The sequence below is a fragment of the Eubalaena glacialis genome, chromosome 12 (assembly GCF_028564815.1).
Source record: "Eubalaena glacialis isolate mEubGla1 chromosome 12, mEubGla1.1.hap2.+ XY, whole genome shotgun sequence".
Classification (NCBI taxonomy): domain Eukaryota; kingdom Metazoa; phylum Chordata; class Mammalia; order Artiodactyla; family Balaenidae; genus Eubalaena; species Eubalaena glacialis.
Genome location: NC_083727.1, coordinates 27,544,683 through 27,571,283, shown reverse-complemented (window position 1 = coordinate 27,571,283; position 26,601 = coordinate 27,544,683). Strand labels below are relative to the sequence as shown.

At 38.3% G+C, this 26,601-nt stretch overlaps 1 protein-coding gene across 2 annotated transcripts in view; it reads right to left on the bottom strand.

Moving 5' to 3' along the window:
• MAP7 (microtubule associated protein 7) overlaps nt 1–26,601 on the bottom strand; it is a 159,052-nt gene that overhangs the window by 16,500 nt on the left and 115,951 nt on the right. For both annotated transcript variants that reach the window (XM_061207674.1, XM_061207675.1), the window contains exons 4-8: nt 19,988–20,151; nt 19,072–19,189; nt 15,316–15,426; nt 9,740–9,853; nt 4,824–4,951 (exon numbers count right to left, since the gene is read on the bottom strand). In XM_061207674.1, the coding sequence (XP_061063657.1) occupies nt 4,824–4,951; nt 9,740–9,853; nt 15,316–15,426; nt 19,072–19,189; nt 19,988–20,151 (635 nt within the window). The remainder of the gene's footprint in view (nt 1–4,823; nt 4,952–9,739; nt 9,854–15,315; nt 15,427–19,071; nt 19,190–19,987; nt 20,152–26,601) is intronic.

Genomic DNA, 26,601 nt, shown 5'->3' with positions numbered 1-26,601 from the left:
AGCCTCAGGGCCAATAAGCTGGCGTGTACCTTCTTTTCTTTCCTTTTCTGCCTGGCTCAAGCATCACCCCCCTTCTTTCTTCCCTCCCCTTTTGTTCCCTTCAGCATCTCTTCTAATTGCTTCTAGTTTCCTTAGTAGCATCCTAGTTGATGGACTGGGCTATAGGTGGGGGAAAAACATCTCAGTGTCAAATAATACTCAATGTCTCCCCAGAATTTCTAAATAAAACAAATGAAGGATGAGGCAGGAAAGAGCTTCACAGGGTGTGTGCCACCTCTATATCACTTGCAGCTGCATGACCACCCTTTGTCCCCGTCTCTGGCAGTAGAAGGCAGGAGGCAGGGTATTGGAGAACAGCTGCAGTGCTTGGGTAGCAGAAGCAGCAGCCACCATATGGAACCCTCTTGATAGGTGTACAGGATGGCAATTATGCCTCTGGCAGATCAAGTCCCCAGAGTGGAAGGCACAGGGCTCTTCCCGAGGGAGGTTGGGGTTAAGCATCTTGAGTTGCTTCTCTTTCTTTTTCTCAAAACATTTTAATTTGGCTAAAGTCAGATCAAGGAGAGACCTGAATGGGAAAATAAGTCAGGAAAGGTAATTTGTGATGTGGAGGATTTGGGGACTAATGTCATCATCTACGCCTTGATAAGACAGGCATCTGGGAATAAATCTACATTAAAGTGTATAATCCTCAGAGTCTTCTTTTTGTTAAAGTGTCACTGAACCAATTCTTTCTTTCTTAAAACTGACCTCCCTTTAATCACCTTTAGGGAGTAGGGGGAACAGGGAGGAGCAGTTTGGAAAAATGCTCAATATTTGACATAACACCCTCCCAGGCAGGTAGATGGATGCTTTTACCCTCTTAGTTCTTTCAAATGTCTTTCCACTGGTCTTAGACCCAATCACCTATTTGAGTTCCACACATGTAAAGATGCTCCTGATTCTCATCCTGATCTGAGTTAACAGCCAGTGGTCTGTACAATAATCTTTCCTGTTAACACGTTCCACAAGGCTAAGGTGGAACACACACAGTAAGCCCATGTCAGTGGTCTAGGCAACTTACCAGCAGGACAAAGACTTTTTAGTTTTACAACTAGAGTTAGGTTTAGAATACAAATAACCCACAAGAGAGACAATATAAACAGATATTCAAAGGCAGCACTGTACAAGAGAACAGTGATGATAGAAATGTTCTGCATCTACACTGTCCAAAATGGTAGCCACTAGCCACATTTGGCTATTTGAATTTAGACCTAAATTAATTAAAATTAAATGTTAAGTTTAGTCTCACAAAACATATTTCAAGTGCTCAAGAGCAGGCAGTTGAATTTAGATCTAAATTAATTAAAATTTAATAAAATTGAAAAGGAAATTAAGAAAACAATCCCATTTACAACAGCATCAAAAAAAGAATAAAATACTTAGGAATAAACTTAACCAAGGAGGTGGGAGACTTCTACAGTGAAAACTAGAAGGCATTGCTGAAAGAGATTAAAGAAGACACAAATAAATGGGAAGACATCTTAAGTTCACAGAATGGAAGGCTTGTTATTGCTAAGATGTCAATACTATCGCAAACAATCTACAGAATCAATGCAATCCCTATCAAAAGCCAACATCATTTTTTGCAGAAATAGAAAACTCCATCCTAAACTCATATGGAACCTCAAGGGACCCTGAATAAACAATCTTGAAAAAGAAGAACAAAGTTGGAGGTCTCAAACTCCCTGATTTCAGAACATATTACAAATCTATGGTAATCAAAACAGTATGGTACTGGCATAAAGACAGACATATAGACCAATGAAACAGAATAGAGCATCCAGAAATAAACCCTTGTGTATATGGTCAAAGGATCCTTGACAAGAGTGCCAACACCATTCAATGGGGAAAAGACAGTCTTTTCAACAAATGGTGCTGGGAAACTGGATATCCACATGCAAAAGAATGTAGTTGGACCCTTACCTTACACCATATACAAAAATGAACTCAAAATGATTAAAGACCTAAATGTAAGACTTCAAATTATAAAATTCCCAGAAGAAAATGGGAAGCATCATGATACTGGATTTGGTAATAATTTCTTGGATATGACACCAAAAGCACATGCAATGAAAGCAAATATAAACAAATGGGACTTCAAACTTAAAAACTCCTATGCATCAAAGGATATAATCAACAGAGTAAGAAGGCGACCTACAGAATGAGAGAAAATATTTGCAAATCATATATCTGATAAGGGATTAATATCCATAATGTATAAATAACTCCAACAACAAAAATTAAAAATAAGATTAAAAAACTAAAGATTAAAAAATGGGCAAAGGACTTGATTAGATATTTCTCCAAAGATGATATACAAATGACCAACAAACTTATAGAAAGATGCTCAACATCACTGATGATTAGAGAAATGCAAATCAAAACCACAATGAGGTATCATCTCACACCTATCAGGCTACTATTTAAAAAACAAACAAAAAAAACAAAATGAAAAAACAAGTATTGGTGAGGATGTGAAAAAACTGGAAGACCTTGTACCCTGTTGGTTGGAATGTAAGTAAAATGGTATTGTCACTTTGGAAAACCGTATAGCAGTTATTCAAAAAATTAAAAATAAAATTACCATAAGATCCAACAATTGGGTATATATCCAAAAGAACTGAAGGCAGGATCTTGAAGAGATATCTTCACACCCATGTTTGTAGCAGTGCTATTCACAACAGCCAAAAGGAAGAAGCAACTCAAATGTCCATCAACAGATGAACAGATTAACAAAATGTGGTGCGTCTATACATGCATACATGTATGTGTGTGTATACATACACATACAGAAATATATATGTATAGACACACACACACAATGGAGTATTACTAGCCTTAAAAAGAACAGAAATCCTGTCACATGCTACAACGTGGAAGGACAGACCTCAAGGACATTATGCTAAGTGAAATAAGCCAGTCACAAAAAGACAAATACTGTATGATTTCATTTGTATGAGGTATCTAATGTAGTCAAATTCATAGGAACAGAAAGTAAAATGGTGGTTGCCAGGAGCTGGGGGAGGAGGATGGAAGGTTGTTGTTTAGTGGGTATAGTTTCAGTTTTGCAAGATTTAAAAAGTTCTAGAGATTGGTTGCACAACAATGTGAATACACTTAATACTACTGAACTGCACACTTAAAAACAGTTAAGATGGTATATTTTGTTATATGTTTTTTGTCACAATTAAAAATTGCTTAAAAGAAAATTAAATTTCAAATTTGATCCGTCAGTCTCATTTGCCACATTTTCAAGTGCTCAGCTGAATTCCACAGTGCAGCTCTGGAGTATAAATGATTTGTGAGTCGCTTTCTGGCAGTAGGTATTTGCCTAAATATTTAATTGCAAAGAAGTGAAAAGGCAGCCAGTAGATCAAATACAGAAAGAAGGCACTAAAAAGACAAAAACAAAACCGGTGAGAAAATATAGGTTCTGGATCGTATGATGACAAATCCCTCTCATTTAATCTGTTGGCCAAGGATCAGCTCTCACCCTTCCCTCCTGGAGTGTTAATTTTTGTTTTTATCCGTAACAAGGTATTTTTTTCTTTGGTACATGCTTTTCTCTACCCAATAAGTATCCAATGTTTGGGGCCAAAACTGTTCTGCTTAACTATTGCTATTTGTCCACAGCTGGGATCTCTGAGGCACCAAAGTGCTAATGATGGAAGACTTCCCAGACCTCAAAGGTAGTTTCACTTCTGGCTTGAAGGGCTGGAGGTCTGACTCAATCATGAATTAAACGTTGACTCCTGAAAGCCTGAAGGGCTTGAAAGAAAACTGCCTGTAGGCAAAGCCATCAAGCTCTCACAACCCTTGAATTATCCTCAAAGGTCTAAGCAAAATCCCTTTAGGTGTTCATCAGCTTTATAAATCTGAGAAGTTATAAATTGAATTTATAAATTGCTCTGAGAAGTTAGGATTGAAAAAAATTGTTCCAGCCTTTCATGGGTCATGCTATTGACATGAGAGAGGGGCAACGAGATCTTCTGGTGGACTGGGGAGTCCTTTAAGACTAAAGTACAACGTCTGAAGACCACAGAACAATGTCTATACATTTCAATGGCTACCAAATAACACACAGTTTAAATAAAACAAAGAAGAAGAAAGATTCTTGGAGACATACAAGTGACCTCATTGCATTTATAGCATGGTGAAAATTAATGTTAGTTCAGCCACCTTGTCAGAAACAACAGGTACAAATTATATTCTTCACTTGCAAACTGTGAGTCTATAACACAGCCCAACAGCCTTTCAAGAATTACTTAGTGAATAACTAGTGTTTTCAATACTTTGTCCCTATATTTTAAGACCTGGGCCTTGACACGGATTAGCTAAACAGACAAAAATTCTTTATCTTGCTTTTTAGTGAACCACATTTAGAGTTCAGCCAGCTTCTGGACAGGGTTGGAATAAAATGCAAAGGCAGCAGTCCAGGCCCACTTCCCCTTCAAAGGTTTTCTCACTTTAAAAAATAAAGTATGTTGGCATTGCACTTAATTGTAAGGAGGCACCCATATGGCAGTTCAGCCACTCAGACATGCTTGAACAAAGAACAATTTTCATCTTCAAATTCAGATTTTCAGGGGGGAGCAGAATCCCCAAGTGGGGAGGAAGTGTTGGGACAGCACCACTCAGCCAGCCAGATTCAAGACTGGTGGGACGGATGGGAGGACGGATGTCACCATCGCCTGGCTTACATCCTCACTGCACCTCGAGGCGGTGTCCACTACGCACAGAAACAGTGCAGACTCGCCAGGCTGCTCCCAACAGCTACTCACCGCTGTGCCGTGAACAGTCCTCCTTCGCGTGGAGCCCTCCGGTGGTGTTACAAAGAATTTTGGTCGCTCCATCGGATTTCTAGAGTGTGCAGCTTTGTAGGGCATGATGTTGATGGGGCTGCAAGATGCTGAACGAGGACACATGGGGATAACTAGGGTGCAGGTGATTGTTTTACACACAAGAGTGCCAGAGGAGCAGTTGAAGGAAAGCCAAAAGCAGGATCAGGAAAAGGAGCAAAGCGGAGATAGAGAGAAAAGTGGGGAGAAGATGTTATTACCTAAAGGTGTCCAGAACCATCACACTCAACTCTCCTCACGGTCCTATTAGTTTACAGTGTGTCCAAAAGGAGGGCATGTCCAAAGGAAAAATCTGGAATATATAAACTATTTGGCTATTTAAATACTTATTAAAGATATAGATGTAAGCCAATAATTACAGAGAGCAATGGTCTTATAGTCCCATAAACAGATGGTTCTGGTAAAATGCTACATTAGTGACAGATAATTTTAAGATAAGGATTGTTTATAATTAGACTTTTCCTAATAGCTTTAAGGTGGAACAAACGGTGGAAAGACAGCAAGTGAGCAAGCAGGCAAGCAAGATACACTGCAATTATTTGGGGAGTAAAATTCAACAATCACTGGGGAAAAAAAGCAACTGAATTTTTAAAATGTTAAATGACCAAGTCTTATCAGGTATTAAGACTTGTTACAAGAATAACTAACAATTTCCAGAAAAAAAAATTCTGTAAATGTTTTATCTACTTAAAGGCAAATCAAATGCATGCTTCTGGGTTTTCCCCAAAAGCCAAGGCATTTGATGGTTCATAACAAGCAGCAGAACGTATGGGGAAATGGGATGTCATCATTTAAAACGGTGAAGGGAACATAAATATGTTAGAATTGCCAAAAATAAAGTTGAATCACGAACAGCTGTTGCAGTTTTACTCAAGATGGAAATATTTTTTTGAAAACCACGTAGCTTCTGACCATTCACCTTCAAAGGAACATTATCATTAATCAAGTGATTCTGAGTAACAGTGGGTTTAAAGAAATTCACAGAACACTGCGTAGGTATCAAACATGTGGGTACTAATGTTCCAAGGTTCATTTTCAGAGCTCATCCAGAAATCTTGTTTTCCAGCAAAAAAATAAGACAATTAAACATGACTACTGAGGGGAATGATATGTATTTGGACCATGCTATAAAATGACTTTACCCAACCCTAGCCATTGTAGCAACCCTTTAAAGAGACTGTTACGTCAACTGAATATAATAGTATTAATAAATTAAAAACTCAAAAGTTAACAGGACAAATTCAAGATAATCTCAATTTCAGAATTATAGTTAAAAATTTTTAAGTGCTTTTTTGGTTTAGTCTATAGACAGAAAGTCTATCAGATTGCACCTTTATTCCTGTGTTCTCTTTCATTAAATGCCTTGCAGTATCTTCTGGTTATCACTGAATGGTCAAGGCGGTGAATCGATTGGAAACTGCACTCTCTTCTCCCATCATCTGAAAACAGAACCCTTATTTCTTGGATAAGGTGAAACACTTTGCATTCCCTCAGTTCTCCTTAAAAGGTATATGTCTTACTTCCAAACTGACATAAAGCTTTACCTCAGACCTTAATCGTGAAGGAAGTTTCCTTTGTGTTGTGAAGAAGGAGACCCTCTCCTCATTTGGCTTATTGTGATCACAGGGAAAACTGTTTGAAAACAACCTTTTCTCAAGTGCCACAACAAAGCATTTGCCCTTCCCAGACAAAGAAGGAGTTCATTAATGCAAACCTCTTCCAAGCCAATCAAATGCCTTTAAAGAAGAACATCCTGGCACAAGGCACTTCTGTGGGATTAATGACCAAGAGAGGCACACACAGCCCAGGGCACAGCCAGAGGCCATTAACTGCCCAAGGATCAAGAAACCCTAGATGACAGCCCTGCTCTGAGGCCATGGGTCTGACACTGAAAAAGGAATGAAGCACAGAAATATGATTTCTTTTCCCTCTAGTGGAAAGTAATAATTTCAGGGGTATCTGTGGAGCACTTCCTTGGAGCATTTCCTGAGATCACCGTGGATGTAAACCAATCTCATCATGCCTCTGGTTCATTCTTTATTACAGTGCTGAGTTAATGTGAAGGAAAGGAAAAAAACATCCTTAAACCTACCTAATGTAGTCCATACAAAAATCCTCAAATTTAATTCTTCAAGAAACACCGTCTGGCTAATTCTAAGGATACTACATTTCATGGAATTCATCGCTGTTCTTAACAGGAACTACTGAAAAACCTGAAACCTTTAAATCAATTATTCTAATAATCTTGCCCTTCTGAAGAAATAGGAAGAGCAATATATGATTGTTGTTTTTTTTTCCCTCCTAGAGTGCCCTCCATATCCCAAAGTAGTTTTATTAAACATAAAATTTCTTTTATGGAAATGTCTTTGAGAAAGCCTTCCACAATATCTGTATTTCTTTCTACTCTTGGTAGCAAGTGTGCATTAATTTAACGTATTCAGGATTTTCTATGTGAAATAATGGCTGCAGAGAAAAGATAATGCAGTTCAAGTGGCTGGAGTGCAGCAGAGAGAATAATTACATAGTAGAATAATAACATTTATTGAGTGCCTACTACGTGCAGGTACTATTCGAAACATTTTACATGTGTTAACTCATTTAATCCTGAGTTCTAATAATCACATGTATCTTGAATGTATTTTTAAAAATGGGCAAGAAAAAAATCAACCCAAAGCAGTGGTCACAATGAAACATATGAGACTCTGATTTCCAACTTTCCACTGCTCTTATTACTTGTTCTGGGAATTTGCAATCACCAAACACCCTAGGAGTAAGGATGGCTGTTTTGATCTGCTACTGTAACCCTGGCTCTGGATGTAGATCATCCTCTCGCCAATGGCAACTGGATATGAGGTAAACTCAAGGGATGACACTAAAATGGGAAGACAAGAAAAAATAATCAAGGAGAGCAGATGGAAAAATAAAAGTGATGGGAAAAACGTTTTTGAGGAGATAAGTGTAAGAGACGTTTACATGAATAATTTCAAATGGAAATTTCTAAACACAACAGTTTTGGTTCATTAAATATAAGCTGTTATCAATGCAATAATAGGTAACAATGATCTAAGGAATGTATTAATAAAACAGGCAACTCAAGTAAAGGCTATGTATGCATTGCTTCACACTAAAATACATTACAAAAATGTATCAATTTGTGAAAAGGAGAATGGAAAAGTTGCAAAGTAAAGAAGAGCCAGTTAGCAGATTAAAAAGCACCTTGGTTGAGCATAACAATGAAGGAAGGTGGGAAGCTGGGCAAGTCGAATGGGTGGAAAATGAGGAAATGGTGTTGGAAGAGACTAGAGGAAGAGTGAAAGAATTGACAAAAGTTAGTGATGACAGAAATAGCAAAGAAAGACAATTTTTTAGCCGTGAGGCAGTCCTTTAGTATGAAACAACATACAGCGTGGAGGTTCAGAAGCATGAGAACCATAAACTATTTAGATCCTATGAATTAGGACTGAAAAGCAGTTTTAAAGGTTTTTCAATTAGCTGGACATAAAGAAAAGCTTTCATGACTTATATGAAAGTATGACAAAATGGACATAAAAATAAAGTATCTTGAAATAAACTGTAGTTTTTCCTTCAGAAAAATCTCAGATGCAATGTGACAATTGACAGGAGAGTTACTTTATAGAAAACACAGATCACTGTGGTCCAGCTAGTTGAACGCACAATGGTAGAGAGAGCATCACGAGAGTGCCGAGGATAGAAGCACGTTTAAGATTTAGTCCACCAATTTTCTAAGTGCCTCTGATATAAGTCACTTATTGTCAATCTCGTTTTCCACAGGCAGGTGGTGCGAATGCCTGCACTTGCTTTCTTGACTGCCTCCCAGGGGTATTGTGAGAATTCGGGTTGATACTAGCTCATTGGGCACCATAGATGAAAAATATCATAAAACCACCAAGAATTATTATTAAAAAAGAGGGCTAGTGAACATGAAGAGGCTTGCAGAGGCAAAGCCTTTTTAAAGGGAGCTTTATGAAGAGGCTATGCAATTTCCCACGTGCCAAAGATGAGGGCTGGTTACATAGATACACCAATTGTGCCCATAGATATTTGGGAAAGTCAAAATCAACTCACCATGAGAGAGACACTGCCAAAAGCCTAATATGTATTTTTCTTTCCAGCTAGATGTAGACTCTATACTAACTTCTCATTAAACTAATTGGCTCATTCAGGAGTGTTTTATATTTCAAAGAAGTAGAGGAGTTATAACTAATTATAATAACTAGTACTTAGCACATTTTACATATTTTCAAAGTATGTAACAAATAAGAACACTGTAATTAGCCTTCTCCACAACTCTTTATAGAGTTTTCAAAGGGTACTATTCCTCGATTACATATAAAAGACTAGCCCAGGGAGGATAAGTGACTAGTCCACAGCTACATTATGAAATGCTATGCTTAAATCGGCTTGTGCTTTGAGTTTATCCCCAGGTCCACAAATTAGTATTAGATATTAAATTATTTCTACCTTTGATCATCTGCTCAGATGCAGGGGCAGAAAGAAAGGTGGGTAAGGGATAGGATTTTCTGGTAACACTATGAACAGACAGAAGCCTCTGAAGCCATCTGATCACAGGGAGGGGCATCCTTTACCTGCCCGGCATCTGGTGTCCAGATAAGATGCTAAGACGGATGCTCAGAGGAAACAATACCAGGGGCATGAAACCAACACCAACAGACACATTTCCAACGCCATTCCAATGGGAGGAGGAGAAGCACACGATGGGAAAAATTGAGATGGGATTAGATGAAAATGGGCGGCTTAGAGATGCTTCTAAAGGAGGACTTTACCTCACAGAGAAAGTTGCACCTTGACAGTTTTACCTGTATCTCCAGACAAGGCAGCTGTGCTTTTACTTCTGGCCAGGAACGAATGTGTGGGCGTCAGCAATCTGTTAACCACGCTGCTCTCCCATGGGCTGAGCTGCAGGCGGCGAGCTAAACGTCACCACATAAGTGAGATGTTAGAAGCATTCTTTCCAGGGGCGAGGGGGTGCAAGGCATCGCCCCTATCGCTCCCACACACGCCGGGCCCTCGAGAGAGACCTCGACAGAGACCTGGCTGTCCGGGGAGGGAGCTGGTGGAGAGTCAGGGCAGGAGGGACTCTGCTCAAAGGAGCAGCTATTCCATAAGGTGCCTCTCTTCAAGATGTTAAGTTTGTGGCAGGTTCTGTATTAGTTTTATGGACACAGATTTTGCTAACCACCCTCCTATGGATCCAACAGGTAACAAAACAGAAGAACCATTTCCAGCAGGTTTGGCATGTATCTCTGAGTCTGTCGAACCCATCTGCCCTCATCAGGATGGGCGATGACGGCACACACCTCAGCCAAAAGGCGTCCTAAGTACCCTGAATGTCAACTTCAACAAAGGCTTTGCCAGCTTAATGCAAGACTGGAAATATGTGAATAGAGAAAAGGTCTCCATTAAATTTTGCTACATCTCCATGAATTGCTACTTGGGCAACTGGGGGAAATTAGATATAATAAAATGAAAGAGGACTCATGCAAAGTTCTGTATAAGTTTTTCTTTTGACTTTCTCATTCAGCAAGCAAGTTCTTTCAGGTCCCTGGTTTGGCAACAACATAAAAATTCTGATGGAGGAAAAGGGTAAAGCTGAAGATAAAATTAAGATAGAAAAGCCAAAATCCAATATAATCATAATGTCAGAAATTACTAGTGGGTGTGTGAAGAATCAAGGAAATAAATTTAAAATGATGCAATGGAGTCCCAAATTGTACTGGGGCTTTGCAAGACCACTGTTAGGAAATGCATGCTAATTATAAATTAATTACTTTGCTTATACTGTTAGCGTCCAGGGATGGTCCATGAAAATATAGAAGCTACTTTCCAAAGATATCAGGAAAGAAGCTTGCAAAATCCTACAAATATCACTAAAATAAAGTGAGCATATACACTTGACCCTTGAACAATACAGGTTTGAACTGCGCAGGTCGACTTATATGTGGATTTTTCCACATTTTATATTTCCCAATAAATATACAGTTGGCCCTCAGTATCCACGGATGCAGAACCCGCAGATGCGGAGGGCTCACTATGGAACTTGAGCATCTGAGGATTTGGGTATCTGCAGCGGCTCCTGGAACCAACCCTCTGCGGATACTGAGGGAGGGCTGTATCTCTATTTTAGAATACACTTCCAAGCCACTTGTAAAAGTCTTTCAAACTGTCTACACCTGACAAGGCCACTTCTGTTCTGCACCATAAACAGCAGGTGCAAGTCCTCTGGTCTCTGGAGCAACTGTCCTTATAATAATTTTTTATATATGTTATATTTTAAATAAATGACTTCTGAATTCTAGGAAATTAGTTTTAGTTAATAGAAGCCATCCGATGTTAAAGGCTGTTGTAGAAAATATCCGCTCCTATTTGAAAGGAAGTGTACCAACCTCCAATAAGTACCTTAATTATCGGACTTTATTTTAAAAGAGTAGCTATTTTGATCAAGGTGCTGGTGAATTTAAGAATTAGTGAGTTCTTTATTAGATTTTCTGTTTATTGGGAGAGTCTTCACGGTTAAATTAAATCTGCTGACAAATAAAAAGATCTATTATAAAAACTATTGTAATAGTTACACAGTTAGTAGAATGCACAGTAGGATAAGTGTTATATAAACTATAGTATGGCAGTGTGTGTGTGTGTGTATGTGTATCAACAGCAGAATATAGTCTAACCTAAAATTAGAATACATTCAGAGAATTAAATCAGTGGGAAAAGTGATTAGGATTAAATTAAAATCTTCAACAGAATTGTATTTTCAGTAGATGATAAAGGGAAGAAGAGGTGAATGCTTCCTTTTCTTAGATAAACTCTGTAGGATGACTGGCTTAGAACTGCAGAGATGGTTTATCAATGAAAAGCCATGTCTTTTTTTCCCCCTTGATTGAGAAGCTCAATTACTTTATTTCTGTTGGTCTTTAAGCCATCAACCAAAGAATCTGCCTCAAATGAAGATCATTAAACACCCTCTTTGACTGGTGTTTAAAGCAAATCCAAAGAGATTTGTTTTATAACTTCGAAACTGTGAATGAAAGATTTTGCGAGGAGAAACGTTTCCACTTCTACCACATTCATAACTATGCTCTGAGCAAGAGAGAAATAGATCTCTTCCATAACTTTTTAGTAAAGGTTAGTACAGGAGAGTTACTTTATTGTTTTTTGTTATTTTTTTTTAACCTAGAGGGGCCTGATCTTGAGATGATAAGCTCCCGAAGGAAAGGTATTAATTCTCATGAAACAACTATAATATTGATCCTACTTAAGCACTTAAAATGAGATATTGACAATTCCCATAAAAGACCATCTGGTCCAAGGAGGCAACTAAACATTAGAGATATTTGTGCTACCCTGTTCCTTCACAAGCAGGAAATCACTATTCAGTTCCAGATGATGGGTGCCATGCAGAAATCAGGCAAGTGTTGCCACATCCTGACCTAAATGTTATATGAAATCTTACATTTTTTAATATGATGGCAATTAATTAGATCTAAAACAGGAACAAAAAACCCCTGCTCCAGTCAAACAGAACACGTGGGCAGGATTCAGCTTTAGGTCCTCCACCATGTCCTCTAATCTAGATTCTGGGAAAAAAATGTATGGACTAATTTTCAGCAAAGAGTAGCCAATTTCCTTCTTACTTTTTTCAAACGCCCTATTCTTCTTCCTTGAGAAAAAAGCTGGTTAAGCAGGAAGCTTAAGATAATATGCAATACACATTTTTAATGCAAAAATTTCCAGGGGCAATATTCTCTCTGTTGCAGTGATTACAGAAATCTTTGGTAATCAGGGGTTTCCTTTAACTCGGGCATTTTATCAGTTTATGTGACACTGTATTCAGGTGTGATGATCAAAATATTTAAAAACTGGTGGGGCAAGGCACCAGTAGAGCTCTACTAGTAGAGCTAGTAGATAACACTCTGTAGGGCCTGGGGAAGCACAGCTCGGGGAAGTGGATATTTACCAACTGGTATGGAAATATTCCAGCATTTTGAATAACCAGCAGAGCATTCCAGCTGAATGTCAACTTTAATAGTATCAGAGCTTCAATTTAATATCAGCTTTAAGGCCTGTGCTGTAGGGCTGAGAAAGCTCAAACAATCTAGTAATGGTGTACACTCTCTATGATCAGACTGTAAAAGCCTCCAATAATTTGATAAGAATGCTCTCTACTTTGATAATAAAGCATAATCAAATTTAAAAAATAGATAACAGAAAAGAAATTATACTAACTAAATTACTTAAATCTCTAAATTAGAGAAGTGCAAATGCAGAAGATTTCTATTCTCATTAAAAGACAGAGCCCTCTCACTGCGCTAGGGTTCTGCCTAACTTAAAAAAAAAAAAAAAATTGCTTCCTGGACCACACGGGAGCGCCTGGATGAAGCGGATCTTTCTTCCAGGCTGACCTCGTCAGTTAGACCAGAACTGGTTCACAGTTCTTTTGATAAGGGGGGAGGAGACAGGGAACCCGTAAATTTAGTGCTCTCCCCCTCATCCTTTTAGTCCAGCTTAGCATTGGGTTTTATAGGCCTGCACCATGATTCAAGGGGCAATTTCCTGGCCCCAGCTATGAACTGCTTATTGAACTGCCCCTGACCCTTAACCTCACCCAAAGGAAGAGGGCGTGGAGTCAGGATTGATGTAAGGAAGGACATCCATGAAGGAGAGAACTACAAATGCAGCGCAACAACAACATGGGTTGGGGGCTGGTGATCTCTGTTCTAGTCCCCCTTCTCCAGCGATTAACTTGTAGGATATGAAGTCAGGCCCTTCACCTCTTAGGGACTCTATTACCCCAACTGAAGTAGATGAGCCAACCAACAAATTTTTCCCAGTTCTAAGATCCAATTACTTAAGAATATCCAATCAGATATTGTCATGCAGAGTCTACAAAACATGTTATTTCTAGTTGACACAGCACTGTCAATCCACAGAAGTGTGGATAGTACTCTGTTCGGTTTATTGCCCATCTGCCTACCCCCAACCTTGCCCCAGTTTCGGCTATGGGATTGGAGGAGGCAATAAGCCAAGGTTTAACTGAAAACTTCCGTGAGTCCCAGTTATAGTTTGTCTTAGACCCACGTTTACAAAAATATAAAATTCAAGTGCTAAGTGACCAATTCCAAAGAAAAGATGAACACACAACTGTTAAGAACAGCATGCTATATTTTACGTTATTTTAAGGGAATTGGTTTGAAAATAAAGGCTACTTATGAAAGGAACTTCAATTCATAATACTTTTCTCTAACATATAAAAGGCCGTTAATTTGACTACATGTCTAATATCAATGATTTAGGCAAACTAGATTAAAATAAATGATTTAGGTTAAAAGGCAAGAATAGGCAGTTGTTCATTTACTGCTTTAAGAGATTAATTATAACATCAACGCATTATATTGTACATAACAATGACACCATAACTTTTATACAATACAAAATATACAAATACACATACACACATATAGAACATGCACACATTACATTCTTTTTAAAGACTATAAACACTTCAAAACCAATCAGTTTCTTAATAAAGCACTCAAAGTAACCACAGTTTGTTACTTTCAAAGAGTATGTGTTTTTATATTGCACAATAATTCTTTGGATTTTTAAATTTAAAATCATTTTAGTTATGTAAAACAAGTAGCTTATCTTAAAAGCTTGATTTTTCCTTCTATGATATGTAAATATGTAAAATAAAACTTTCATATTATAAGTAACTCAACATTCATGTACTGTAAATCCATGGGATGAATAAAACTCAAAATTCAAATAAAATGTTAATTGGAGGACTATGAATACTGAAATTTTTAGGAGGCTTAAATAATGATATTCTTGAAGTTAGGCCAAATCCCTTTAAATGAATGGACACCAGAAAACCAGTCACGCACACACAAGAAATGCAGTAAGAAAGGTTTGGTTAAAGGAGAAATAAATTAGCAAAATGAAATCTATCAACATGAATCATTTAAAAAGGTCTTTTAGAAAGTTAAAGCCTGGAATTCCCCAAGTACAGATGAAAAGTCAAAGACAATCTGATTGAAGTGAAATAAATGTTCATAGCAAAGATTATTTGCATGTTGGTAGATAAGTGGGTGATTTCTGGAGCTGTAAACTCATGTACTAAAAACTTGAGAGAAGCACCGCTTTCATCACTGCTAAATGCAATCATTCAGCCAAGTTCTAAAATGAGAACCGTTCTTGTCGCAAGGAAAATGCTGCTCAGACGTTTATTGCTTTTTTACTCGGAAGTTTTTTTCTTCCTATTTAAGAAACGTAGGGAAAGCAACTTCAGATGCTTATTTTTATCTGTAAACATCCAGAAAAAAAAAAGCATTAAGGAAATAACAGAACACTTTTTTTGTTTTCCTTTTGACTGTACCTCTATCTGGAGAATTTAGTAAAGTTGCAGATGAAGAGGAGAGCCGCTTGCTAATGACGGGATCAACATGTTTCGAAAGATTCATGGTGGAAACTGACCGCCTGTCTGGATCTAAAACAAATGGAGATAATGCTAATTGACAGCCAGCATGCAGGATTGCAATTTCCTAGTTCACTGATGGCAGGAAAAACTAGGATTGGATGCTTTCAGCTCTATGACTAGATCTTTACTATAGCACAGTTTTCTAAGTGGACATTTTAAAGGTAACTTAAAGGCTAGAAATAATACTCATTTTTCTTATAGGAAAATAAAAATATAAAATAACTATTCAGCTCACCAGTCAGTCAGCTAGGGAAATTCAAGCACATTGTTATAATACAGCAAATGTAGGAAGACCAAAGGAAAGGCAGCGGAGGGCAACGAAAATAATGGAAGGGGGCTGTGGAGCAAAAAAGGGCCCATAAAAGTGAACGCCTTCATAATTTCCCGAAGTGTGAACAATGGGGTAGTAATAGTGCCGGTAAGCTAGAATGCAAACACTAGAATAAAAAGAACACCAGGTTCTGTGCATCTGCTGATACCTTTGCTTGTAGAGTCATTTTACCCAGGGCATTAAAGTTCATTATAGAAAAACAGATTAAAAAGAAAGAAAAAGAAACACTTTAGGTGTGGAAAGGATGGCCCCCAGAGCACTTCTTTTTTAAAAGTATACTAATAACAACACCTCTGTGCCTATAACACAGAGTTTAGTGTGGTTTACAGATGTAGAATCAGCCCACAAACTTGCCTAACAAAACTGGCGGCAATGCAAAGAAAATCAGAATTCTTTCTCTTTAAGTTTATTAATAATATTCTTATGGCTGTTGGATAATTTTAGGGTAATTCTTAAAGTTCAAGTCAGAAGAGAAATAATAGCTGTATAAAAGGCAAAAATCAGCTCTGATAGTTTGCTCTCTGTACAGTGGAATTAAGCTATAACCACACTCACTAGCGTAAATCACGTTCCCTGAATAAAACTGCGTATAAGGAAAAGTCTAAAAATCTCATCATTATATTTACGTAGGATGCAGGGAGTTTTTCTGACCTATAATAGCCAAAGTTAAAGGGGTTTTGCCATATTTTATTTTATTTTCTATGGTTATCGTCTTCTAAAACTGAAAACAAACCAAAATATTCCTCGTGAGAGAGGCCTTCAAACCCCGTTCCCACTGGTCTAACTAATCCTGGTGGTAAAAATGTTAAAATTTCCCCCACAGAATAACCATTTTGGGCCATTATTTACAGTGTGCAGGGAATAAGCAACTCTTCCACCAACATCAGACATTCCTGTCCTCTACAGCGACTCATCTTTACGGTTGAAGCAATTTAATTAAAAAATTTTTTATTTATTGACGTATCCTTGACTTACATGAAGCAATTTAATTATTGAAAGGAAAACAACCAAACATCATTTCTGTGACTCAAATTTACACTTAACTGATGGGCTCTTAGGGCAATCCTAACAAAGAAAAGATTTAGGGTAAAATGTCAAAAGGAACATCTTAATGATAAAATGTGAGGTTCAAGGGCACAAGGAAGGAAAATGAAAGTCATTTCCAGGAGATCTTATAGCAATACATTTTCTGATATTGCTTTATATGTTAAGCTTCAGTTGGCGGGAAATTGTGTCTACATGCAGGCCTGTCATGCATCATTAGAATTATGGAGATATAATACGTATTTATTATATTACTTAACATATAAGAATTTTTAATCTTTTTCTTTTCCTCTCTGAACAAAACACAGATCCACAAAAGGATTTATGAAGAATCGGTTTAAAACGTATAAAGTTTTACAAAGCAGTGCGAGCTGATGTGGGAGCAGTGAGACAACACACTGATTTAATCTGGATTAAATTCAACTTCTAGGATTTGTTTGTTGTACCTACCACAAGTTAGGCATTGTTGTGAAGTAAGGGGTACTCAAAATGAGCGAGACCTGGTCACTGCTCTCAAGATCTCAGCAGATCGTTCTGACCTTTGAGAATTTTGGCAAATTCCCGTTATTTTCAAACTACTCTGTTCCAGTATAAGAGCAATTTTCTCTAATTCACAAACCTCATAAAAAAGGATTTTATCCAACAGCTCACAAATACAACGCTGGTTTCTCTTGCTCTGAGTGGCAATAACAAAGGTCATATATTGAACTGAGTGTGGAAGCAAGAAGTAAAGCTAAGTAACTTGAGTTCCCCTCAAAAATGTTTGAAAATCTGTAACAGGTTTACATGTGTAACGTGCGCATGTAAAACATGAAGCCAGGCAAAAGAAAAATAAGTAAGGTTATAAAAGTATATACCATGACAGCTTTTTTGCATGGAATATGCAAAATTATCCCTAGAATGAAATATCACATGTAAATGATCCTTATGACCACAGATTTGATATGTGCCCCACAGCAAATACCACTGGGTCATGAAGAGCCAAGGGAAAAAAACATGCTTTCAAATTTGGTTCACTGCAAAGTTGTGGCAATATGCTTTTAGATCTTTTTAAATGCAGGGGTTATTGAAGATACACTGAATGTTAGGAATGAAAGAGAATAAAGCAAACGAAAATCCATAGTTATTCAAATTAAAACTGAAAGTGGCAACAGCTGTACTGATGGGGCGGTCCGGTGGATAAAGCCACACTGGATGTACTTTGACCCCTGGTGATTTATTAATGAAAAAACATTTTTTTAAGGTTTTATCCAAAATGATCATTTAAAAAGAAAGTAAACATAGCACATGTAATTACTTTATTTCAATACCTTTAAGTCACCTGAGTCATATTATTAACACTTGAGAAACACTGTGCCACGTCCCAGATCTAGGTCTATGCAACAGGATATTAAGCATACATTATGACTAAGGTGGTGATGGTTCAGCTATTGAGGAACTGGCCCTAGGTCTGAGGTGCTACTACAGGTCAGGCAATCAGCAAATCACAAGGATGTCTGTACCACGTTTTCTAGTACCACCAAAAGTTGTGAAGTGGTGGTCCAGTCCTGCTAAATCGAGAAAGGTGAATGATGACTCAACAAAACCACCTGGGGACAGAATGTAAGACAATGATTTTTCAAAGTAAATTAAAAAAAAAAAAAAGCTTATTAGACTCACACAAATGAAAAAGAACTGACACACTATATAAAATTCAAGGTGTATTGAATTTACAGTACAAAAATAAAGCCTTTCACTAAATCCAAATTTCAGTATGATTTTATGTCAATTCAAGAACAAAGGAACATCCATTTGCTTGGACATCTACTATTTCTAGCTTCAGAAATCTGTATTTTCTCTTGAAGAGCCTTAGTGTTGCGTATACTTTAGGGTCAGAATACATAAGCTCATAGTATTGATTCTGATTGTCAATATTGCTATGGTTCTTCCAGAGAAAAAGACGAAACTGGTTAAACTATTCCATAATCCTGAAACCCCTATGCAAATGAATTACTTAAAATAATGTAGAGTTGAAAGTAGTTGTTTAGAAACATTGCATAGATTTCCATTTCTTTAAAGAATTTTGTAAAGGATGAGAAAATCAGCCTGTGTGGAGGGAGGGAACCTTATCTTCTTACCTCCATCACCCTCTTATCCTCAAACAGTAGAAGCATCCTTTAAGTGTAACTTAATTATTTCCGCAGGATTTTTGTTTTGCAAACACAGAATAAAAAAGCAACTGTGACTTGTACTGTCCAGAAAAAAATAGTGATTTTTGAAAGCGGTTACTGTCTGTTTACCTGCGCTGTGGATACTGGGGCTCCCGTGGAGAGGACCTCCCCATGACCACCGGTTATGCTTCTGTTTTGGCTTCTGGCTCCTTTCCATTGTACGTCGTACAACGGCTTCATGGCGTTCCTTAAAGGGAAGAGAGGAGCTGATGATTAGATTTCACCTGGTTGTCTGAGGAGTCTTCAACTTAAGGCCGAGTGGAGTGAGAGGTACTACTTAAACTTCCTAAGTCCTACACCTTAAGGTGAGAGTAGTATCAACCTGGGTGGGGGTTGCTGAAATTATTAGGCTCCAGTTGATAAAGCGCTTGGCATACAGCAGGTACTTAAATGACGATTACTATTACTACTGGGAGTGTGATGCTTGCATCGACTCACGTAAGCCTGGTAGTGCAGGTCTTAGCTTAAACACCTGTGGTACTGTATTTTAAAAACAGCATCTGGAATCTACGGATGTGGGTAATCCCAACCCCACAACTTAATGGATTGTACGACTTTCTGTAACTTACCTATTCTGAGTCTAAATGTCCATTTTCACAAAAACTGACAACACTTACTCAAGGATTGAGTAAGAGTTAAATGAGACAATCTATGAGGAAACGTTTGTAAATGGTAAAGCCCTACAGAAATCCAATTACTGGGAGTAGTCTTAAGACTTCAGTATAGATGAAGTAAACATAAATAAGTTATAGGTCTAGACCAGCGAAACGAGCTTTTAAAGGTCCTGGGGCAACAGTGACAATTATACCATTCTCTACCTGATTTCCACACCACAACCTCCCTAGACACTATGACTCTGTAAATCCGCTGCCTCTGAGACATTCCTGCTGTGCATCCCAGCGCCTTAACGGGAAGCTCCACAGTAAACGTGCTGTGTTTCTGAAACAGACGAGCCTCCCACGTTTCCCCCAGAGCAGCATCCCACCTTGTCCTCCTCGAGCCTCTGCCTTCGCTTCTCCTCCACAGCAGCCCTCCTACGTTCCTCCTTCAGCCTCTGCTCTTCTAACTTCTTCTTCCGCTCCTCCAGGTGCTTTTCGTAGTGCTGCCTGGCCCGCTCTTCTCTCTCTAACCAGATTATTTCTCTTGCAGCTTCAGGAAGAAAAATGAGGGAAACCAAACACAGGCAGGTTGAAAAACTTAACAGTTAGGGCTGTAGAAACGGCCCACATTTAACAAACATGGATGGGGTCTTTGGTTTTAATTAACCAACCATGGCCTTTGCTTTTCTCAAATTTTCAGGAAAAAAATATTACTGTTAAATTTTTAGCGTAACGTAATATGCAAACAACGAGGCCAAAGAAGATGCACTGAATTCTACTCTTTGGGAACTGGAACAGCCCTCTAGTTTGGTATATTATTACTGCAGAAGAGTGCATGCATCACACGCATGCATCACATCTCAATGCTGATAGCGATGTGATGCCCTCAAACCCACAGTACCATCTGTCTCTCTCTCATTAAAACATGTGATATCCTCCAGATCAAAAGTGTGTGCCTTGGGCTCCCCTGGTGGTGCAGTGGTTAAGAATCCGCCTGCCAATGCAGGGGACACGGGTTCGAGCCCTGGCCTGGGAAGATCCCACATGCCACGGAGCAACTAAGCCCGTGTGCCACAACTACTGAGCCTGCACTCTAGAGCCCATGAGCCACGACTACTGAGCCCACGTGCCGCAACTACTGAAGACTGCACGCCTAGAGCCCGTGCTCCGCAACAAGAGAAGCCACTGCAATGAGAAGCACACGCAGCGCAATGAAGAGTAGCCCCCGCTCGCCGCAACTAGAGAAAACCCGCACGCAGCAACGAAGACCCAACGCAGCCAAAAATAAATTAATTAAATAAATACATTTAAAAAAAATTTACCAAAAAAAAAAGTGTGTGACTTCATTTGTTTCAACATAGCATTGTTTCTGTAAGTGTTGAAAGGATTTGGGAGAAAATCCCAAAGATTGATAGTTGATGAAAGATATGCCTCACAGGCATATCACATTGAGTCAGTAAAAGGATGTCAGGGATCAAATAAACAGTTGACTTTGTGGCTGAAGAGTTCATAATTTATTTAGGTAAGACTTAAAAAAAAAGCTGAATGAAAATATACAACTCAAAAAATATGGTTCAATGATGGAATGCTTCCTGTCTTCTTCACATATATATGCTCCTTCCTCATTTCAGGGAAAAATAAATCCCACAAAACTTTTTAAAATATGATGCTTCCTTCAGCCGTGATAGCTAAACACATTTTTAATGTGAGTTATTAATATTGTTGGCAAAAGTGTCCAAACAAAATATCGAGCATAAACCTGGAGGACACTACTTGGTATATCAATTAAAATACCAAGGGAAAAACAATACTTTTTAAGGGAAAAACAATAAATTCAGAACATTTTGTTTCCTCTAAATATTTGATATTAGAGATTCTATATTTCTGCTACCATTAAATCTTTCCAGAGCTATTCATTTCAGGAGACAAATCTACTGAAATGGATCTGAACTGACTTGACTTTCATGTAAGGAAAAGGATGAGGACAAACCCACGGTAAGTTTGTCCTCTGACATCACTCAGGGTGGTACACAGAGATCTGGGTTTTCCCAGCAGCTCTGCTGCTAACACATAGTGAGATCTGGACAATTTCATTTGGATTTCAGTTTTCTCTTGCCTAAAACATGAAGAAATTGATCTTCAAGGTTCCTTCCTTCCAATGTTAAAAGCCCATGGTTTTAAAGAAATTCTCAGGCCCAAGTTAAAAGTTTACTCAGAGAAAAAGCACATAGTATGTGCTCAATAAATATTTACTGAATGACTGAATAAATAAAAAAAAATACTCTGAGAACACATATTAAAAGTAACAGATAGACAGCATTATTCACAATAACCAAGATATGGAAGCAACCTAAGTGTCCATATCAATAGATGAATGGATAAAGAAGATGTGGTATACATAGGCCATGGAATATAACTCAGCCATAAAAAATAATGAAATCTTGCCATTTGTGACAACATGGATGGACCTAGAGAATATTATGCTAAGTGAAATAAGTCCTACCTAAACTTGGCCTTAATATCTTTATTTGGTCTTGTTCTGCATTGCTCTCCAAAACGGCCTCTTCATTCTCCCTGGAGACCTTTCTCCTTATTGCACCTCCTAAACAAACCATACTTCCCCCATCTCTTTGCTCCTCTGGTTGCCTTGCTGGGAAAGTTGCTATCCTTTTTCTTATCCGAACAAATCCATCCTTTAAGGCAGTAGCCTCATAAAAACACAGATTGCTGGGCTCCAACCCTCATTCATTTCTACTACTTCTAGGATGGGGCTCAGTAATCTGCATTTTAAACAAACTTCCCAGGTGATTCTGGTCCCAAGTGATCCACTGATGGCATATGGAGGAACACTGCCCTTAAGGTCTTCTGCAGAAGCTTCATCTCTTCAGGGCTCATTGCTGCTCTTATGACATCTACCACAAACTTTAGCATTTCTTATACTCGGATTTCTATGTAGCAAAGGACTCGTCCCCCCCACGTTTTTTCCACTTACTATAGTGTTTTCCACAACTTGTACATAACCAAGTGTCTTACTAATTACTTCCTGATTCATTGAGAACTACTTCTTGACTCATTCACCCATAAATGTCTGGTCTTAGGCAAATTACTTAACTTCCTTATGCCTCACTTCTGTCAGGGTAAATTTTAGCTACATATAGGACCTTCTCATGGGTTTACTGTGAGGATTAAAAGAATCATTACATCTAACATAGTTAGAATAGTTCTCTGCACTTAGTAAGCATTCAGTAAATATTAGCCATTATTGCCAGATTTGTCATCATCATAATTCCAATTCAGAAAATTAAAGGTAGCTCTTAACATTGTGTTATCAATCACAACAGGGCTAGACATTATTACAACAATAATTAGTTTTATCCCAAATAATCTTTTAAAGGAAGAATATTTGTTTATCAAACTCCTGAGTTCCACTTCTAATTTTCTACCAGGACGTGGAGATCCTATTGCAGTGCCTTTTTAAACAACTGTCGTCTTTAAACAGCCATACAGAGAACAGGCAAACAATGGTGAAATAGCAAACAATAGTTTCATATTATTGCAGAGTATGCTGCTGACTGCTAGGATTATTACCAAGTACAGATCATGCAATCTTTTAAACTGAAGGATAACATAAAATATTTCAATATTTTAATAAGAATTGAAAGTTAACTTATTCTAAGAGGTTTAGTTATTTAAAATATTCCCTGTGGATGAGATAATATCAAAGTTTTGTATTTTCTCATTAATAAATGAGACTTTTGAACGCAAGAAAAAAAATCAACAATTTCTATGGACTGAATTGTGTCCCCTCCCCCTGCAATTCATATGTTGAAGCCCTAATGCCCAATGTGACTGTATTTGGAGATAGGGCCTTCAGGAGGTAATCACGGTTAAATGAGGTCATAAGGGTAGGGACCTAATCCTATAGGACTACTGTCCTTATAAAAAGAGACACCAGAGAGCTCACTCTCCCTCTCTCTTCACACTCAGAGGAGAGACCACGTGAGAACAGAGCGGCCACCTGAAAGCCAGGAAAGGAGCTCTCATCAGAAACTGAAGCCTACCAGAGCCTTGATAGGCTTGAACTTTCCAGCCTCCAGAACTGTAAGAAAATAAAGTTCTGTTGTTTAAGCCATGCAATCTATGGTAGTCTGTTATGGCAGTCTGAACAGACAAATACAACTCATTCAGTATTTAAATCATTAACATTCACTAATTTCATAGAGGCAGCTCTATAAAAGAACAACATGTCCCAAAAAAGGACCTGTGATGAATATCATTAACCTTTACTTTTGTGAAGTTATCATTTTCTCCTGGACTCTGAGATCATAATATAAAAATGAAATGAAAACCCACTGTGGCCCCTGGTCATTAACAACCCAGTCCCATCCCTGAGCTGCTGCCACCAGGATTATACTTCAATACTGACACTGTAACAGTATGTCAGTGCCACACAAAGGGGAAATTCGCCATCAATTTGAACTCTGTTTAGAAACACACAGTGACTCGTGTACTAAAAGGAGTTTGAAATGAAAGGGTATAGGACAGAGCAGAAGCTCCGGCTTCACAGGAACCTGAGTCCACCCCCCACTTCTGCCACCCCCCAGTATGTGTCACTGAGCAAGCAGTGACTTCTGTGGTCTCGTCTCCTCGAACCGTCTTCCTGACAGGGCTGCCAGGTGGGCTCGCGGTAACATACAAAGTGCTGAGGGCAGTGCCAGGTACATAGTAGGGACTCCGTACGTGTAGATAATTCTAGTGAGTGAATCTTTATGATCGTTATACTAACTCCTGTCTTATCGATACAGAAGAAAGGCAGCTAAACAGAAGAACACAGATAAGACAGAGAACCAGAGGGTGCACTCGTGGGCTGGGTCAACTGCCGTCCCAGTCACATTCGACCACCTAGTGCCCAGCCTGGTCCTTCTGAGCAGGCTTACATCAGTGTGGGTGAAGAACGTGTTCCACTACCATCTGAGGGAAAGAAAATGATGACACTCAGAGAACAGAGCAATGTTAACACTTAACCTCTGAAACGCACACAGCTTAGGTTCATGCTAGGATATGGAAGGATGTGAATAGGTTACTGGTAACACTGGCTACCAGAACAGCCAGTAACATCATGAAAAGTCAGAAAACGACAAGTGATAATATCTGAGTTTGGATCTTGATTCTGCTGCTAATTCTGTGTGACCTGGGAACAATTAGCTAACCCCTTTGACTTCTAAGTTAGAGAGTGTGTACAAAATGTTCTCCAAGATCTTTTTCAATTCACTCCCATGACTCAGTTGTTTTTACCTTTGAGGACATGTGAGGGATTACAATTAGGTTTCTTTCTGTTTTGATTTTGAGGGCTAAAAATTTAATTTGTGTGCTTTACCTCAATAATTATTGTGATTACTTACATTCAAATAAATTTCATTTTTATGTTGGTATGAAAACACTGATTTTCTTTTTTTTGTGCTAAATATTAATTTAAAAAAACAGCTTAACTTGGTTAATCAACACTGGGAAGGGGGGCTGTGGAATGAAAAATAAGAGCATCTGTGTAGGAAATACTAATTAATTTTATTTAATAATGAAGAAATGGGAATGAAAAGGTAACCACTAATAGTATGGAAAATTATAGCACAACTTCTAAATTAATACAGGGAATCATGGAATGAACAGTACTTTCATCAAACCAACGCCTACACCTCTACACCACCAACCCTACCCCTACCATAAAAAGGGAAAAAAACAAAGTTTAAAAGGAATAAAACTAAGCTAAAAGGAATAAAACTAAGCCTATTAGTTAAGACTGAGAGTTTTAGACCAGGCCAAAACTAAAAGCTAAAGGAATAAAACTAAGCCTATTAGTTAAGACTGAGACTTTTAGACCAGGCCAAAACACAAAACACCCAGTTATGTAGTTTAAAAGAAACAAACCTAAAACAAAGTGTCAAAAAAAAATAATGAATGAACAAATAGCTATCAGGCAAATGAAAACAAAATTGTAATAAATGTGGGAATAATAATCCCATTTTGTCTGGTAGTAAAAATCAAATGAAGAAAAAAAACCCAAAGGAGATAAATAGCTCTCCCAGGATCACACGGTCTAAAAGAGGTAGAGTTGAAATTTTAAGTCAGCTCTGATTCCAAAGCCTGTACTTTCTGTTACTACACACTATTTCCTCCGTATTCACAACTTCCTGCCTAAGATTTCCACTTGAATTTCCTGGTCATATCCATCACATAACCTTACTCATATCTGCATATTCATCCCTACCTCAAACCAGAACCTGCTCTGCCTTCTACGTTCTGATAGCAGATACATGACCTCCTAATGGTTTACAAAGTTAGACCCCTCGAGGTCATTCTCAGTTTCACCCTCATGGATGCTCCAACCTAACTCCACACTTCCACAATTGACTCCATCATTTTACATCAGAATTCAGTGTCTCCTCTCCCATCCTTTCGATTCTACTGTATTTAAGCCCTCATTCCCTTCTTATTCCTGGTGTTTAGTCTATCTCCTCTTCACATCCATCCTTCATACTGTTCTCAGAGACATCTTCCCCCCCACCCCCAAACAAACCCGATGTCACAGTCTTGCTTGAAAACCTGTTGGTTCCCCATTGTTCCCCAGTTCAACTCCTTAGATTGACCGTATAATCATGTACATTTTTACACGCTACCCCCTGCCCAAAACACCTCTTCCCACCTGGCAAACTTCAACCATCTTTCAAGTCCTGGGTCAAATGGCCCTTCCTCCGGTGGCAAAGTCACTCCCATAGCTCCTTCAGACTCCTACTTGTACTCTAGATCGTAACTACTCTGCTCTTACTGAGTTCTTCCCCATATAAAACTGTGTCTAGTTTAGCAGATGATAAAAGTAAGTATGATGAAAAAATGAGCTAAGGAGTTAAAGGATTATATGACTTCCAAGCAAAGTGATTTACACTGAGCCTTAGTGTTAATTCAAAGCTTTCTCAACAAGTCATTTAAACTGTTTTTCTACTTT